The 15,836-nt window shown below is 41.5% G+C and overlaps 3 protein-coding genes across 3 annotated transcripts; 2 read left to right on the top strand and 1 right to left on the bottom strand.

Annotated features, from left to right (window-relative positions):
• Window positions 1–2,431: 2,431 nt before the first annotated feature.
• pif1 (PIF1 5'-to-3' DNA helicase homolog) lies at window positions 2,432–9,078 on the top strand (the record flags this gene model as incomplete). Its single annotated transcript, XM_080504087.1, has 12 exons — window positions 2,432–2,983; window positions 3,396–3,519; window positions 3,612–3,737; window positions 4,079–4,232; window positions 5,146–5,260; window positions 5,703–5,809; window positions 6,257–6,396; window positions 6,766–6,872; window positions 6,973–7,060; window positions 7,818–7,963; window positions 8,644–8,835; window positions 9,031–9,078. 12 exons carry the CDS (start codon window positions 2,432–2,434, stop codon window positions 9,076–9,078), a joined length of 1,899 nt encoding a protein of 632 aa, XP_080360213.1.
• A 542-nt stretch (window positions 9,079–9,620) lies between these two features.
• LOC308135505 (cytochrome b-c1 complex subunit 6, mitochondrial-like) lies at window positions 9,621–11,784 on the bottom strand (the record flags this gene model as incomplete). The annotated part of the gene is made up of 4 exons (XM_080503533.1): window positions 9,621–9,920; window positions 10,058–10,219; window positions 10,692–10,754; window positions 11,638–11,784. 4 exons carry the CDS (start codon window positions 11,782–11,784, stop codon window positions 9,888–9,890), a joined length of 405 nt encoding a protein of 134 aa, XP_080359659.1. The 3' UTR covers window positions 9,621–9,887.
• A 165-nt stretch (window positions 11,785–11,949) lies between these two features.
• On the top strand, window positions 11,950–15,390 carry nsun4 (NOP2/Sun RNA methyltransferase 4). Its single transcript, XM_080503272.1, has 8 exons — window positions 11,950–12,066; window positions 12,605–12,824; window positions 12,993–13,152; window positions 13,237–13,391; window positions 13,483–13,643; window positions 13,752–13,876; window positions 13,985–14,117; window positions 14,709–15,390. Exons 1-8 carry the CDS (start codon window positions 11,974–11,976, stop codon window positions 14,850–14,852), a joined length of 1,191 nt encoding a protein of 396 aa, XP_080359398.1. The 5' UTR covers window positions 11,950–11,973; the 3' UTR covers window positions 14,853–15,390.
• The last annotated feature ends 446 nt before the right edge of the window (window positions 15,391–15,836 follow it).

Raw genomic sequence — 15,836 nt, 5'->3', positions numbered from 1 at the left:
CTGTTCTTCTGCTGTTTATCTGGCAAACATGGAATTAAAACTTGGTTTGGTTTGCAGACAGCCAAGTGCTTGTAGTCACCACCTGAGCCGGGGTATGTGCAGTAATATTAGAAGCGTCTGTTTACTATAAATGTCCCATGAGAGCAGATTATGCAAGTGGCCATGCAGTTTTTAAACCCTCATGCGGGTTTGCACTGCCCGCAAGAGCACACATCCCAATAAATTACATCAAATGTAAACCGAGCAGATAAGGAGAATGTCTTGACACAGTGCGTTGCTTTTCACAACAAATCTCCAAGATGAAAAGTTTTTAGGGCTTTAAAAATCTTTCCTGCAGCTGAGCACATCTGCCTTTTAAGAGCATTACTTAACATTTTGTGTGTGGGAAGGTCATCACAGCTCCATTTCAATTATTATAATTTCATTTGAGTGCACATCCCTTTCCAGTGTCAAAAATAAAAAAAAATATCATTTATTCAGGATGGAAGCAACAATTTCATATTTTCATATTTATAAGTACGTGGACTGCACCGAATACGGCATCAGACAAACATTGTATATCCACTTCATGTGGGCACAATAGATTCCAGCAGAGCTTGGGCAAAGGCATCAAACATCCTGAACCACAATACATGAAGTATCACGTTTGATATTGTTTAATTTAAGACTTTGGATGATGGACTGACTCACTTACCACAGTAATCATAATTGCCTGTCAGAGTGCATTGCTACACAGCAGAAAGATCAATGTGTGGGTCACTTTGAGTTGGATTTACTGAACCCCTTCTAATGAGTGTTTGATATTTGTTGCCAATTTTTATTCTCATTAGAGTGAGAGATGGCCTGCTTTGATGTTATTTGCTTCCATGTGTGTTGCATGCCTGTGTTATAGAGTATTAAACTCAAATGGGTGCTTGAGGAACTAAACACGGAGTAATAAGACCACCAGTTGTTAACATTTATTTCTTTTAATGGTTTGTTTTCCTAAATCATAACCTTTAATTCTTTCCCTCTTCCTGCTTTCTCTTCATATACATGATCATGACCCTAATATCCAGATTTACTTTATATGCTTCAATTGTAGTCTGTATTATTTCCCTGCATTATTCCTGTACCTTCCTGCAGGCATTTCAGGCTCCAGGCATGTCTATTATCTGCGAGTGCTGCAATCATCATTGTGTTTAAAAGTCTCCATGCTGTACCCAGCAGTTTGAGGTAGATGGCTGCATGGTTCTTCATAATCGTCTGTGAAAAAGAGGTCAATGTTTTGTACTTTATTCCAAGGGATTTGTGAAATGGCACAGTGCGCATGGAAGGCTGTCAAACGCTTTAAAAGAAAATCAATAAACAAAATGTATTATTATTATTATTATTATTATTATTATTATTATTATCATTGTTGTTGTTGTTGTTATTAATTTTATTGTTCTTATTTATTTTTGAAATGTTGAAAAAAGATTGAAAATACTTTAATTTGGACTTTGGATGATTGAAGAAAATTGAAACAGAAGCCTGGTATGTTAAATACAATCATGTCATTGCAAATTACAATGACATATATTTAAATAAAATCAAAACAAGATCAGAATATTTCTCTCATCCTCAGCTTTATTTGTACAATGAGGTTTCTGGTTGTTGTTTAAATTAGATATTTAACGTATAGTTTGAATAGTTGATTCGAGGAGGAAGAAGAAGAAGAAGAAGAAGAAGAAGAAGAAGAAGAAGAAGAAGAAGAAGAAGAAGAAGAAGAAGAAGAAGAAGAAGAAGAAGAAGAAGAAGAAGAAGAAGAAGAAGAAGAAGAAGAAGAAGAAGAAGAAGAAGAAGAAGAAGAAGAAGAAGAAGAAGAAGAAGAAGAAGAAGAAGAAGAAGAAGAAGAAGAAGAAGAAGAAGAAGAAGAAGAAGAAGAAGAAGAAGAAGAAGAAGAAGAAGAAGAAATACTTTACTTTGGAACTGTTTGTGATTTCCGGATATCCATATGTTTACCGATTGGCGGTTGAATGCACGTGGCGTCCCTCCTTGCCATCAATTGGCTGAAAGTTTAAACCTCCGCTCCCTGATTGGTCAATAAAGTCGCTCTCCCATTGGCTGCATCCGAGTCCTGAGGATTTGAAAATGAGTGTTTTGTGTTGAGCGGTGGAGGAAGAAAGTAGGAACGCCGGTCAGGGAGACAAACATCAGGATTTAAGTTGACTGAAATCAAAGGTACGTGTTTGGTTTAATGTTTCCCCGATGCCATGGTTAATTATGTTTCATAATCACGTTGTCAAGCTTAAAAGTGGCGTGATCAGGAAGTTTATGTTCATTCAAATGAAGCGCAGGAGTTTTGTTTCTGTTCAACCTGATGACGTGAACTTGCTCATCTCAAACAAGGGAAGCGAAGTTATTTCTGACAACTACTGCGAATTGTTGCTTTTGGCACAGGGTCGATGCGATGTCGTGTGGAGATGACGGAGCCCAGCTGCAGTGCTGTGTGACGGTGGAGCAGCTGAACAGCTGCGGCCAGGCCACCCGGCGGAAGGCCGTCCGCAAAGCCTCCGTCATCCTGGGCCGGAATGAGTTCCAGGAGATCATCCTCCGAGTCCACGACGGCAAAGTCCCGCAAAGTTACCATCTGAAGGAGTTCAAGCTTTTCCACAAATTCGCCAGAGATGGGAAATGCACCATCAAACTGCTTCCTGAAAACCTCCAGCTGCTCATCTCAAACTGCCCACCAGACCAGCTGAGCCTCTTCCTGAAAACCCTCAGCATCAAACACCAGGCCTGGAGGAGCAGCAGGCCCCTGACCGACCGAGAGAAGCTCAAAGAGGGGCTGCCCCGCAGCTTCGAGTCCATCAGTCCTCTGCAGCAGAAGGACATCCAGAAGGTCAATGAGCTGAGGAATAAAGCGACTTCTATTGGACTGACAGACCGTACTAATAAGACGGCCGCTGCAGGTCCTGGGCAGCAGGTCAAAAGATCCAGGAGTGACTGTAATTTCAGCCCAGTGAGTTGTGCACACAGCACCTGACGTCTCCCCATTGAAATGCACTGTTGACGGTCCATATTTACATCCATCCTTCATAGGGCAAAACACACAGAGGCAGACGACCACGCACACTCACATTCACACCGAAGAACAATTTAGCATCACCAAAACCTCACATGCATGTTTTTGGACTGGTGGGGGAGACGTGCAAACTCCCCACAGGAAGGTGTTTGAACCTTCTCAATGTGAGGCAGGAGCACGATGCAGCCGAGGGTCATATCTCCATTTTGTAATGGATATAATGGTGAATAATAGTAGCCCTCATATTTCTTCTCATGGATCAGTGGTTCAGGGAATTTCTGATTCAGTCCACACTCTAAGGGCCTTTTAACGATCATATCACAGCTATTTGTTTTTGTTCATTTTTCAGGTGAAGGCCAACCCGAGTAAGAAACCCATCTTATCTCTGCCAACTCGTAAGCTAAATAAAGCGCAGGCGGCTGTTCTCAGTGCTGTGCTGAGTGGCAGGAATGTCTTTTTTACCGGAAGTGCAGGTACAAGATTTACATGTTTGCTTTTAACGCTGACCTTTTCATGACAGTATGACGGGAAAATTGGGTTTTGACTTTTGCGTGTTTTTTTTCAGGTACAGGAAAGTCTTTCCTGCTGAAAAGAATTATTGGATCTCTCCCACCAAAGAGCACCTTTGCCACAGCCAGTACAGGAGTAGCTGCATGTCACATCGGAGGAACGACGCTACACAGCTTTGCTGGCAAGTCATTCGTTGTATGTCAGAAAAAGGGCAAATCTAAATCCAACAGCTTTTCTGCAATGAAAAATACATTTGTGTGAGAGATCTCTCACCCAGCATCACGACCATGTACTGAATCTCATCCAATTTCTGTTTGTAAAACGAGCAGAAATACAAATGTATGCTCTCATTAAGAAAACATGAAGTTGCAACATTATGATGAAATTTCTTTTTTTTTAAACCAGATAACTAATGTTTTTAATTAAATATTGGCTTCCCACATAATCTAGCTTGTCCACGTTATCTATTTCCGTTCCCTCTGGCCGTCTGCGTCTTCGTCATTGTGTCCGTGCTATTTCTAGGTATTGGCTCAGGATGTGCCCCCCTGGAGCAGTGTATTGAGCTGGCTCAGAGGCCCGGGGTGCTGCAGCACTGGACAAGCTGTCGACACCTCATCATTGACGAAGTCTCCATGGTGGAGGCCCAATTTTTTGACAAGCTGGAGTCGGTAGCCAGGTGAGGATGTTAATCAAACTTTGCACTTGACACTCATTACTTACTTCATAATGTTAAATTATTGATTCATTGTTTCCTGTTTTATTGTGATTCTGCTCCTCTGAGACATTGACATAGCAAGGTGTGCTAAAATAACATGTTCAACTCATTTGTTTTACTTGATTAAATCAAGATTGTGTTTTTTTTTACTGACTTATATCTGGCCTTAATGTCTCATTTTTATCTTTTATGTGTGCACATTCAGATGGAGAGTTTTTAACTTATCCCATACCTCATTCAGACCTGGCACCTTGTTTTAAGACACAACTTCTTTTCTTTTTTTTTTTTTAATCCGGATTTCATGCATTTTGAATTTTACACATTTAACTTGGATATTTTGATTTCTTCCACAGCTTTCCTCTCTCATGGATACCAAACTAAATTTACTGTCCATGTACCTTTTGTAATGACAAAAAGGTTTAATCAAATTTTATTTCGGCTGAGGAAAACAAAGGTGGCGTACATAATTTGCTTGAGGGCTCAGATTTGATTGCTGTTTTCATTATAAGATTTTTTTTTCTTCTTTTTGTGACTATAATGGGTAAATCACACAGACGCCAGAGGGAAGAAGTTGCTGCATAATTCAGCATGTGACTCAATGGAAAAATTGTCTTTCACTAGTCTGGTTAGTATAACATATTTTACTGTTAAAGTTAAGTGGTCCTGATGACCCCCCCCCTTAAAAAACATTTACCATTATTCTTGAGAAAGTTTACCATTTGGTAACTGACACATACAGTATCACCGAGAAACTGAAAAAGATGTTGAATTCCCAACTTTTTTTTTTTATTATGAGGTTCTTCGATCTGTGAGAAGTGCCGTATAAATAGAATGTACTTGGTGATGAGTGACAGACTGTGTTGCACTCCTGTAGGTCAGTCAGGAGATCCACCGAGCCGTTTGGAGGCATCCAGCTCATCGTATGTGGCGACTTCCTTCAGCTGCCGCCAGTTTGTAGGGGAAAGGAAAAGGCCGGTTTCTGCTTCCAGGTCAGAACAACAGTCTCGACACACTCTGAGTGTTTGTGACACTGAATGAAGCAAAAATAGGATGTATGGTCAATACAACTGCCATACAAAAGGTGTGAGTGTCGTTTTGGGAAAAAAAAATGTTTTGATCCAAACCAAGAGCGTTCACTTATTCATCTGTGAATGAATATTGTTTCGCCATACTGCGTATAAAAGGTGTATTGAGGTGGTGAGTGTGTCTCTTTTTGCAGCGTGTTGAAAAATAATGCCACCAGGTTGCTCTTAGTCCTTGTGAGTCATTACTGCACAAAGCAGCATGGATTCACTCATATCTGTTTATGCTGTTCACACGTCACAATCTGGACGCAGTGTCTGGGCTTATTTCCTGAAGAGCATTTATGGATGTTGTTGGAAAGTAAACAATAATAGTAATGAACACCTACTCTGCTTTGTGAACCTTCAGGCCAGGAGTTGGCGTAAGGTCATCCAAGTCAACATGGAGTTAACGGAAGTGCGAAGACAAACTGATCAGAGCTTCATCTCCCTCCTGCAGGCAGTGAGAGTGGGCAGGTAAGGTAATAAGCAAGCTTTATTCAGGGAAGGTAAAGTAATAAGCAAGCTTTATTCATGCTGCTATATAGTCGTAATGTATAGTCCATGTGATTGTAAAGCAAAGTCTAAAAATGCTTCTATACCATTTGTATCTATATTCCATGCCCATAGCATTATTCATACCTGTTCCCATTTGTAACAGATCTCCAATCAGCTGGTAGTGTGGGCGTTAGCACTCTTGCCTCACAGCAAATCTTTGTTTTGTTGTTTTTTTTCAGTCTGTTTGGGACCTGAAGTCCAAACTTTTCGTGATGTTTCTATGTGTGGGTTTTCCCCGGGAACCCTGGTTTCCTGACTCAGAGACTTTTGCTTTTGGCCACTTCCAAAAGTGCACCATTGGTTTTTTTTATTCAGGAAGGCACTTCTTTTCTGAGGAAAATATACTTTTTCAATAACGTGGTTCAGGGTGACGGAGGAAGTCACAGCCAAGCTGATGAGAAGCGCCTACCACCAGATCGAGAGGGATGGCATTCTGGCGACCAGGCTGTGCACGCACAAGGACGACGTGGAGCTCACAAACAACAACAAACTGCAGCAGCTGCCAGGTCTGGTCCCTTTCTTTTGGCTCTGTGTTAATTTGAAGGGATGCAGGTGAAAACGGGCTAATTTAGTAGCTGCGGTTTCAATCATTCACGGTTCCTTATTTTATTCTATATTCTTCTTCTTCTTCCTTATTTCCTCTCAAGAGCCCGTCTCAGCAGGGGGTTGAACGTGTTGTGACGTGCGTCGGTTCCCCTCCTGATATAACTACTTTGTGAAGCCAAGCAGAAATAAACCTGCTGTTTCTTTCAATGTTCTCACACATAATTGTATTGTTTGAGTCAAGACAATGGATTTGTTTTTCATATGTTTATAATTCAATTTAACCCCCTTAAAATAGTGGCGTTTTCAATGAACCTGTCTTTGTCCTGCAGGGCCGGACCGGGTCTTTGAAGCAGCGGACAGCGACCCGGCACTTGTGCGCACCATCGACGCTCACAGTCCCGTCGGTCGACTGATCCAACTCAAAGTGGGAGCTCAGGTGAGACAGTCGCAGTTTGACACGCAGCCGTTGCATGCAACTCTTGCTCCTTCCTGAGGAGTGCGTTCACCTTGCTGTCCATTCGTTGGGTATTTTAAAGGTCATGCTGACAAAGAACCTGGACGTTGCTCGAGGTCTGGTCAACGGAGCACGAGGGGTCGTGGTGGCTTTTGACTCTGGAAAACAGGGTCTGTGTTCAACTTTACTACATCATGTGTTTATAATCGCCAATATCCGTTGGAAAGTATCAGGTTGATTAAAAAAAAATAGAAGATGCATTTTAAATAGATAATTTGACATTTAACAAGATAGTCCTAAAAAGCAAACAAGAAACTAAAGGGCTGTTTGTGGGTGTGGTAGAAGTGTGGGGCTAGATATCCCTATTTGAGCAAAAAGTCAATCTATATTTAGTAATAATAGTTCGATCTTTGGAGATTGACAGATTGTGGCTTCACAGGTTAATTCTGTATCGTGTACAGTCACAAGAGTTCCTAAAACCATCAGTTCTCTCTTTATTGTGTGTTCAGAAATAAATTGTCAGTCTGTCTCCGTTACTAAAACATGTTTTTTTTATTTCCTTCCGGCTTGATGGATGTTTGTAGAAGGGACTCGAACACAAGAGCAATTTTGTGTCTCGCACCAAACACTCACTTCTTGTATTCACTTTCTATAGATTGCGTGAATCGTGGCTGTTACAGCATTGCAGTGCACCGAAGTTAATCCTGAGTCAAAAACCTCACCCAAGTTATGTGAAACATTCACACTAATCACCATTCTAATGCAGAATAAAAAGGGATCATGGAAGGATTTTTGATTAATTCCTCACATTAGAGCTGCATATAACAAATTCCAGTAATATAAATGCCACAGATTGTTTTTAAAGATGGAATGGTGAGGATCATTTTCTACATGTAAATGTACTGACTCCTGGACTGGTTTTCATAGGACTTCCACACGTGCGTTTCCTGTGTGGCGTCACAGAGGTACTGAAGCTGGAGCGCTGGGTGTTTAAGTCCAGTGGGGGGGTCCACCTGAGCCGACAGCAGCTGCCCCTCAAACTGGCCTGGGCCATCTCCATCCACAAGAGCCAGGTGAGCTCAGACACACGATTGTCCTGCTGCTGGACGCCACACCAGTTAAACGACATGATACCAACTATTTAATTGGTATTTATAGAATTTAAATAGATTTAACCTGGTAAAGAGGGAATAGAGTCTTGTTTGATTTGGTAGGGCTGCCTATAGAGGCTTCGTTGGAAGCTCGGGTGAAAACCCCCACTAAACAAAATATTAACATTGACTGTACAAATAAGATGCATCCATCATCTCAGATCACTCTGCTGTATGAGCCGCAGCTTCAGTCCTGCTGCCACAACAGATGCTTGACCTCAAACTCTGAAATTGGTTTCAAAGGTCAGGGTTTCATTGACAAGATGTGGCCAGTGCTTGGTCTCGAAATGAAAGGACAAAAAAAAAAAAAGAATCGCCCTCAACAGATGAAGTCAATGATTGTTAAAATCAGTAGCAGCTGAAAATATTGAGTTGGAGGTGCGAAAGAACCTTCCTCTGGTGAGCTCTGCCAGTACATTCTCTCCAGTGATATAGTTCTCATTGTTTGGATGAAAAATACACAAATTTAAATGAGCAGATGTTAATTTCTACTTGCATGTATGAAATGAATCAGCTGTCCTTTTTTTTTTTTTTTTAGCCATTGTACTATCTGATGTAATGTTTGTATTGGTTTCTAATTTTCCACATTGTGTTGCACCAAGGGGATGACACTGGACTGTGTGGAAATCTCTTTGGCACGTGTGTTTGAGTGCGGCCAGGCCTATGTGGCCCTGTCCCGGGCTCGAAGTCTGGAAGGTCTGAGGGTCATGGATTTCAACCCCCATGTGGTCCGGGCAGATCCAGATGTTCTGCTCTTCTACAAGAAACTAAGAAAGGAGCGACTGCTAATGCAGGCGAGTGCCAATATGAATGCCTCTACTGAAATGCATCATTTTACTGTTTGAGTGCGTCGAAGGCAAATCGGAAAAAGGAGGCAAGCACTTAATTGCAGTATTTGACTTCATTATACACTGCGATTAATCCCATGAGTGCTTGAGAAGAGCACTTGTTGAAGCTCAGTCCTATAACCTCCACTCTGCTCCCCGCAGGCTTCCATGGAGGACTTTGTTGACTGCAGCAAGGAAAATGTGTGGTGAGGTCGAGTGTTTTAGTGATGTGAAGGTGTGCACTGTGTGCACGAGAAGTGCTTTTTGTGCTGAGAAGTTCAGGTTTTCTGAAATGAAACCAGCCATAGACCTAACGGGGTTTTTTTTTTTTTTTAACTAGTTGTGTCTGGAGTCACACTGCCACCATCTGCCCATTGCTGGAACTTTTATTTCCAAATATTTTTTTTTTTTAACAATAATTTATCGTGAGCACTTGCATGTATTCAAATAAAATTTGAGTCCATAAACACAAAAATGTGTCAACTGCTGATTTAAATGTTTGTGGGAAATCAAGATAAAAGCTTCACATCTTGTTGTGACAAGGGATCATGTTTTGTATGTGCATGTACCGTTTTCTCCTCTATACCACTCAAATCTAAGCTGTTGTTGCCACACACTATGCAAATAAAAAATACATCCTGTAACTTTAAATCAAGGGGCTTATTTTTTATTGTAACAATTTTAAGAAAGTCACAATGTGTCACCTCAGCTGTTGCAATCAATTCAACATGAAGACAAGCAACTCAAGTGGAAACCAAAGAAAACCTTTATTTTCTCATCAGAAAAATATAGCCATGACTAAACCTGAGGTAAACTCCTTTTGGAGCCGTGATCTTGCTGTTGAATCTGAACCACAAAAAAACATGACAGTCTGAGTATTTATTTGCATTAACTGTTAAAATGAAGGTGCCCACAACACATTGTGGCAACAACCCTGACAAGTTCACATCAGGTGACATCATGGATTTACAGTTCTTTAACAGTTAAATAGACGAATCTGGGAGGTAAGGTCTTGCACATCATTTCACATTGTGGAACAACTTATGTGAGACCTGCAAAGATAGAAGACAAAACAATTAGCAGCTTTACTGCAAAAAAGTAACAAAAGGCAGTCCAGTTTGTGTTGTGGACCACGGAAGAGAAAACAACATGGGGAAAGATGCCACGCATTTCATAACAACATACTTACACAATGGTCTCGTGCATGCAGGAAGTCAAAGAGCTCTTCTGTGCATTCCTCTACCGTGTTGGATCTGGAGCCGACCCGAGCTTCGCAGGCCTCCAGGCGCTCCTTGTTGTGCACACAGTGTTCAGTCTGCTCACACTTGGCCCGTATCGTTTCTAAAGGGTCCTGAAGGGCACAAAATGAAATTGCTTGTATCAAATAGGATGAAGCTGAGCTAACTATGAATTTCTACACATGTATTTTCATGTTAATTCTATTACTATCTATATACTATTTTATTAATTTGCCTTTTTGTAAAATGTGAGAATAAACCAGGTTTTATAGAATCGAGGATGTGATACTGAAGGAGGGGGAATTACTGTCTTTAAATACAATTAAAATACAACAAAAGATGCCAGGCATGTTAAAAGGCACCTGGAACCCATGCTTTCTTCTACAAATGTTACAAATTTATTTTTATGATGTTTGTCCATTTATTGGTTGTTGATTTCCTAATGGTATGATATAAAGTGTTTTAAAACATACAAATAAAATGCATTATTATAAATAGGCATTTATGTGACCAATGTACAAATCTTCAGATGAATGCACTTATTATACACAATCAATATTCATAAGTAATAATGAAGAAACTTACCACCAGGTCCTCCTCATCTTCCTCCTCTTCTTCCTCCTCCTCCTCCTCAGGTGCATCTTCCTCCTGGTCATTTTTAATATTGATGACATTAAGATGACTTGGTTCATTAAATCTGATCAGTTCATATTGTTAAAAAAGCATTGAGTGAAAAATAAAAAATATATAAAGCAGTTAAATCCAAAACAGTACTCATATGTGCAAAATGGCTTTTAAGGTTTTCAAACAATTATACAATAAATGCTTTATAACACATCTGAACTGTTGCAAAAGAAGGAAATACTTGTACAGCTTTCAGAAAGACAACAGTGACTAATATATTTCAATTAAGCCCATTTAGGTAAATATGAATTTAGTAACTTCAGCAAAAACTGAGGACATTTTATAGCCTTTTAAAACTTGTTACCAGAATCGTTATGTGCAGATAAAAGTTATCTATGTACTTTAGAGTCCTGGAAATATTTTATCCATATTTGAATTATTAGGAATAGTGAGTTTGATCATCAGCCCAATGGAGGTTAATACTGAAAGATGGACAAAACTTTTTGTTTTTCTAAATTAGGATCTATTTGAACTCAATACGTTTTGAGTCAATCACTGTAATTAACTGAAAGCGTTGAAAAGGATAAAAACTTTGGTATAATGATACGATGATGTGATTTTGCCTCAGTTTGTTGTGGGTCTACATTAGCTAGGGATCTGTAGGACAGCGAGCGGAACTTATCGGTGAGATGAAAAGGTAAGATCTGAGGTCAGTGACATGAAAAACAATCCTCCAGTTTCTTCGATCGTAGCTTTTCAACACATAGACTAAGCTGTGTGTCACATTGGCTATATAAATAACATGTAATTTCAAATGAACTCGCGAGGATTCGCAGCAGTTAGGTAACCACACACAACACGGCCCTACAAAGCGGCTTAAAGCCGCATAATAATCATATTTCCGTACCTCGTCATCGGGGTCTCCGTACGTGAGCATTTTCCTCTCGAAACCCATGATTAATGTCTTTGAAATGACAAAAAAGCACCGAAATGTGTCCGCTGCTCCGCGAAGGTGTCGCGCTCGGAGGTTGGCTGAGGACGCGAGGTCGGTCATCCGTCGGAAACCCCAGGAAGAATTCACCGGAAGACGATTTCTATTGGTTGAAATATATGAGCGAAGCTTCTCTTAGCCAATCCACATCGGGGATTTAAGGCAAAGGCCCGCCCATGTAGAATTCAACATACGGAACGATTGTTTTGGTCATCGAGGCAAAGTCGGAGGAAATAGCGGTTGCACGTAGTGATGGCTCTGATGTTGGACTGCAGGCTGCTGCTCAGAAAAGTTAAAGATTTAAGGAGTTTAACACCCAGAAGAAACCGGGTGAAGGAGAAATGGGTACGTCCTGGACACGCTAATAGATCGCGAGATAGAACGCTAATAAGGTCGATGTTTTTCATTTTACAGATGCTCAGAATACACATCCTTTAAAAGCCCTTGAAGCCTTTTTTTCCCCTATAAATGTGCACGTGCCTTTTGGGAAGAGTCTTAGGTGAAAATAGATGATCATGTTTTGCTAAATTAAGTCAATGATAACTCTATAAATGGGATTTTTGTAACAGTCAAATTCAAATGTTTAAACCAGGTAAAGCAGCTCTTCGTTCCTCCGTTCCTCGCCTGTGGAACAACCTTTCTGAACACCTGAGGGCTGCTGGCACACCCACTTCTTTTAAATCAGGCCTTAAAACACTATTAATTGTTCAACCTTTCTATTTCACAATAGAATTTTCTTATTGTTTTACATTTATGGTAATACATTGTTTACTATATTCACTATGCCTTTCTTAAATGCATTGTTGTTGGGGTTGGGTTTTTTTTGCCATTAAAATTCTTAATCACTTTGGTGTTCTATGAAGAAATGTGCCTTGCCTTCCAGGCGGCTACACGTGTCAAACACCCACCTACCCACCTGGCCCTGCAGCACTTTGATGTCACCTATAATGTCCAGCTGGGGAAGATCTGGCCGTCGGTCAGAGTTGCCCTCCTGTCGGAGAGAAAGTACGGAGCCCTGCTCAACTGCTTCTCAAACCACGGCATTGTGGAAGACCTCCAAAGCCAAGGATGCAGAGACTTCATCAGTGACAGACACGTAGAAGGTACGCGTGCATCCCTAGTGTTCGTAGCATTTTCTATTTCTGTGTAACGTGCTCATTTTTGTTGATACACTATATGCTAAATTAGTTCATCGGAAAATTAGAAACCGTGTTAGTATTTTGTTCAGGGCGTTTGTCAAGGACTCACTGCAGTTTGATCTTCTCCTGTAGATGAACCACTGCGCACAAATCAAAACTCTGAAATCGGGTGCGACGAGGAATCTACTGTTTTTGATTCTGACGGTCAGCAGCCAACTGCCCTACGGCTGAGCCCCAACATCAAGTGTTTAGTATTTCCGCGAGGCGACGTGACGCGATTCAAGCCTGCTCGGTGAGACAAACTCCTCTGTCCTGCCTGCTAATGGGATCTTTCACCAATGTGTGGTCTGATCCTCATGTGCGCTTCGTTCTTTAGGCCAGACATGTGTGGCATGTTGAGTTACTACCTGATGGACGCAGCATCTGTACTTCCTTGTCTTGCACTGGGCGTACAGGACGGTCACAATGTGCTCGACCTCTGTGCTGCTCCGGGAGGAAAGACCCTTGCTTTACTTCAAACCCAATCCATCAGTGAGCAGCACTCTCTTCTCTCTGATTTCCATCCACTTTCAGTACATGTTCCTGCAGCTCGTCTGAATATCATCCACTGTTTGTCTGCAAGGGTTTTTGTGTGTAAACGACACGTCGGTTTCCCGAACCCTGCGACTCCGGAAGGTTCTCAACAGCTACGTTCCAAAGGAGTTTTTGACGAATGAGAAACTACGCATCACCTCATTCGATGGCACAAAATGGGGTGAAATTGAAAGGAACACCTTTGATAGAGTAAGACGCCCTCCCACCATCATGTTCAGCATGTTGAGATTTCCCGATTGGCGCTGGTCGAAACGATGTCACACTGTGTCCTCCCTCCACCTTTTTGTGTGGGTTCAGGTACTCGTTGACGTCCCTTGCACCACAGACAGACATTCACTCATGGAGGACGACAACAATATATTCAGTAAGAACAGAACCGGCGAGAGACGGAGGCTCCCTCAACTACAGTTGGAGCTGCTGGTGTAAGTGTGGTGATAACGCCTAGAAAACGTTACACTATTCAAGGGTTTCACTTTAAAGCTACAAGGTGAACAGTTTAATGACACCCCCCCCCCCCCCCCCCCCCGCAGAGCGGGAATACAAGCAGCGTGTCTTGGTGGAGAGATCCTTTACTCCACCTGCACACTCTCTCAAAGCCAGAACCAAAGTGTGGTTGAACAGGCCATCTATGTCGCTCGAGAGAACCACGACATCAACCTTCAGGTTAGTGAGACACTCAGTGAACTTTATGTGTTACTATAGTTGTATTAATAGTGGTATAAATAATGTAATGGGGCTTTCTGGTATGTTTCAGTAAGAAAATCATGTACGTGAAGTCGACAAGCTTTTATTAATTTGTTCTAGCATAATAATTTTCGCCAGGTTTCTCTGTTCTGGTGTATTTCCTACTTGATTGAATGCCACTTTGCATTAAAGCATTAACTTGGTGTGTTTGTTTTATGTTGCATATGTGAAACATTGAGCTCCACTAGCTTTCATTAACACAAACTTATAGAGGGATTACACCTGCACTACCGAATGAACACCCTATATTTAATGGACAATCGGTTAACAAGAAGGCTGGAGAGGCAGATGGACTTAGATTCTTCATGGTGATCAACATAAACTCTGGCTTTGAATAAGATGTCAAGACAAAATACGACATGAGGAAAGATTGTTGACATTTTTAAGCAGTTTGAAGACCAATAAAAACACACACCTTTTTAATATTTGCATTCATGCAGTCATTATCTGAGAACCTATCTCGGGGTGATTTATTCATTTTCTCTTTGTTCTGATCTTGTCCATCTCCAGGTTGTCAGTCTACGACCGCTCACACAAATGTTCAGAAACACCTTTCACTTTGCTCCTGACCTCCACCTGGGTGAGATGGTTGTCCCACATTTAGCCTCGAACTTTGGACCCATTTACATGTGCAAACTGAAGAGGCTGACGTAGACTGGGGACCACTGGGCTTGTTGGGAAATCACTTCAAGATCTTGGCTCCTGAAGTCATTTCCTTCTGGACTCTTGAGCTCAGATTGTCTCTCTGATGCCAGATCAAGGTTCCTTCATTCATGTCTTCTTGCACAGTTGGGCTTGGCCACCAAGTTTTTTTTTGGCCTATCTAGATGATGTAACTGGATTATGTCATCGTGATGGCGTTGCTCCTTTAAAAGCATTGAAACGCTTTTTCTTACTTGCAATTTCATGTTCGTCCCGTAGGTGTCAACAGTAGCTAAAGAGTGGATATATCCTATAACCTCTGCGTCCACTAGAGGACACTAAACCTATGTGGGTAAAGATGGCAGGAGCTGCAGTATGTCTGTCCTCCTGCACTTTGTCCCATGGATAGAGGTGATATTTCATGTTGCAGAATCACATTATTGGGACACAAATTTCCATCAGAATTCTCTTTAACTCTGCACTGGAACGGGGCTTGACTTGTTTCCTTGGTTATTCATCAGGTTTGATGGCTTTGCCTAATAAAGCGATATGTGGCTCTATGGCGGGGCGACGTAATGAGCAGACAGGTAATGACTTATTTGACCATTTGGCTTCTCACATCCGAATCTGCAACTTTCATTACTAGAGCTGGATTGACTCTGTTTTGCATTGATATCACTCAGAGGTGAAATGTTTCCTCTTATCACAACCTAATATGTAGCGCAGAGGTGCCTCTTTTTCATCACACCGCCGATGACCCTTTATGTTGTCCTGGCCAGGCAATGTAGCGTGAAAAAGGTGTGTGTGTCTGTGGAGTGCGTGTATATGTGTGTGTGTGTGTGTGTGTGTGTTTCCAACGAATCCTCCATCCACATCCCACTGTCATTAAGCTGCTCCAAGCGCCGGAGCTGACTCCCATCCCTGTACAGGGATGGACGGCAGCCATGCGGCTCCCAGATGAACATTAAAGAGGCAGCAGAGAACTAAAATGGGATG

This window comes from Blennius ocellaris, assembly GCF_963422515.1.
Source record: "Blennius ocellaris genome assembly, chromosome: 10".
In the NCBI taxonomy this organism is placed as follows: Eukaryota; Metazoa; Chordata; class Actinopteri; order Blenniiformes; family Blenniidae; genus Blennius; species Blennius ocellaris.
The sequence above is the reverse complement of the archived record's forward strand: the minus strand, read 5'-3'. Positions and strand labels throughout refer to the sequence as shown.

What these genes read in the sequence shown, in the direction of transcription:
- nsun4 (XM_080503272.1), top strand. Translation starts at nt 11,974, where the DNA reads ATGGCTCTGATGTTGGACTGCAGGCTGCTGCTCAGAAAAGTTAAAGAT. An exon ending in ACTTCAAACCCAATCCATCA is followed by an intron (nt 13,392 to 13,482) that starts GTGAGCAGCACT and finishes TTTGTCTGCAAG; the next exon opens with GGTTTTTGTGTGTAAACGAC. An exon ending in ACCACGACATCAACCTTCAG is followed by an intron (nt 14,118 to 14,708) that starts GTTAGTGAGACA and finishes GTCCATCTCCAG; the next exon opens with GTTGTCAGTCTACGACCGCT.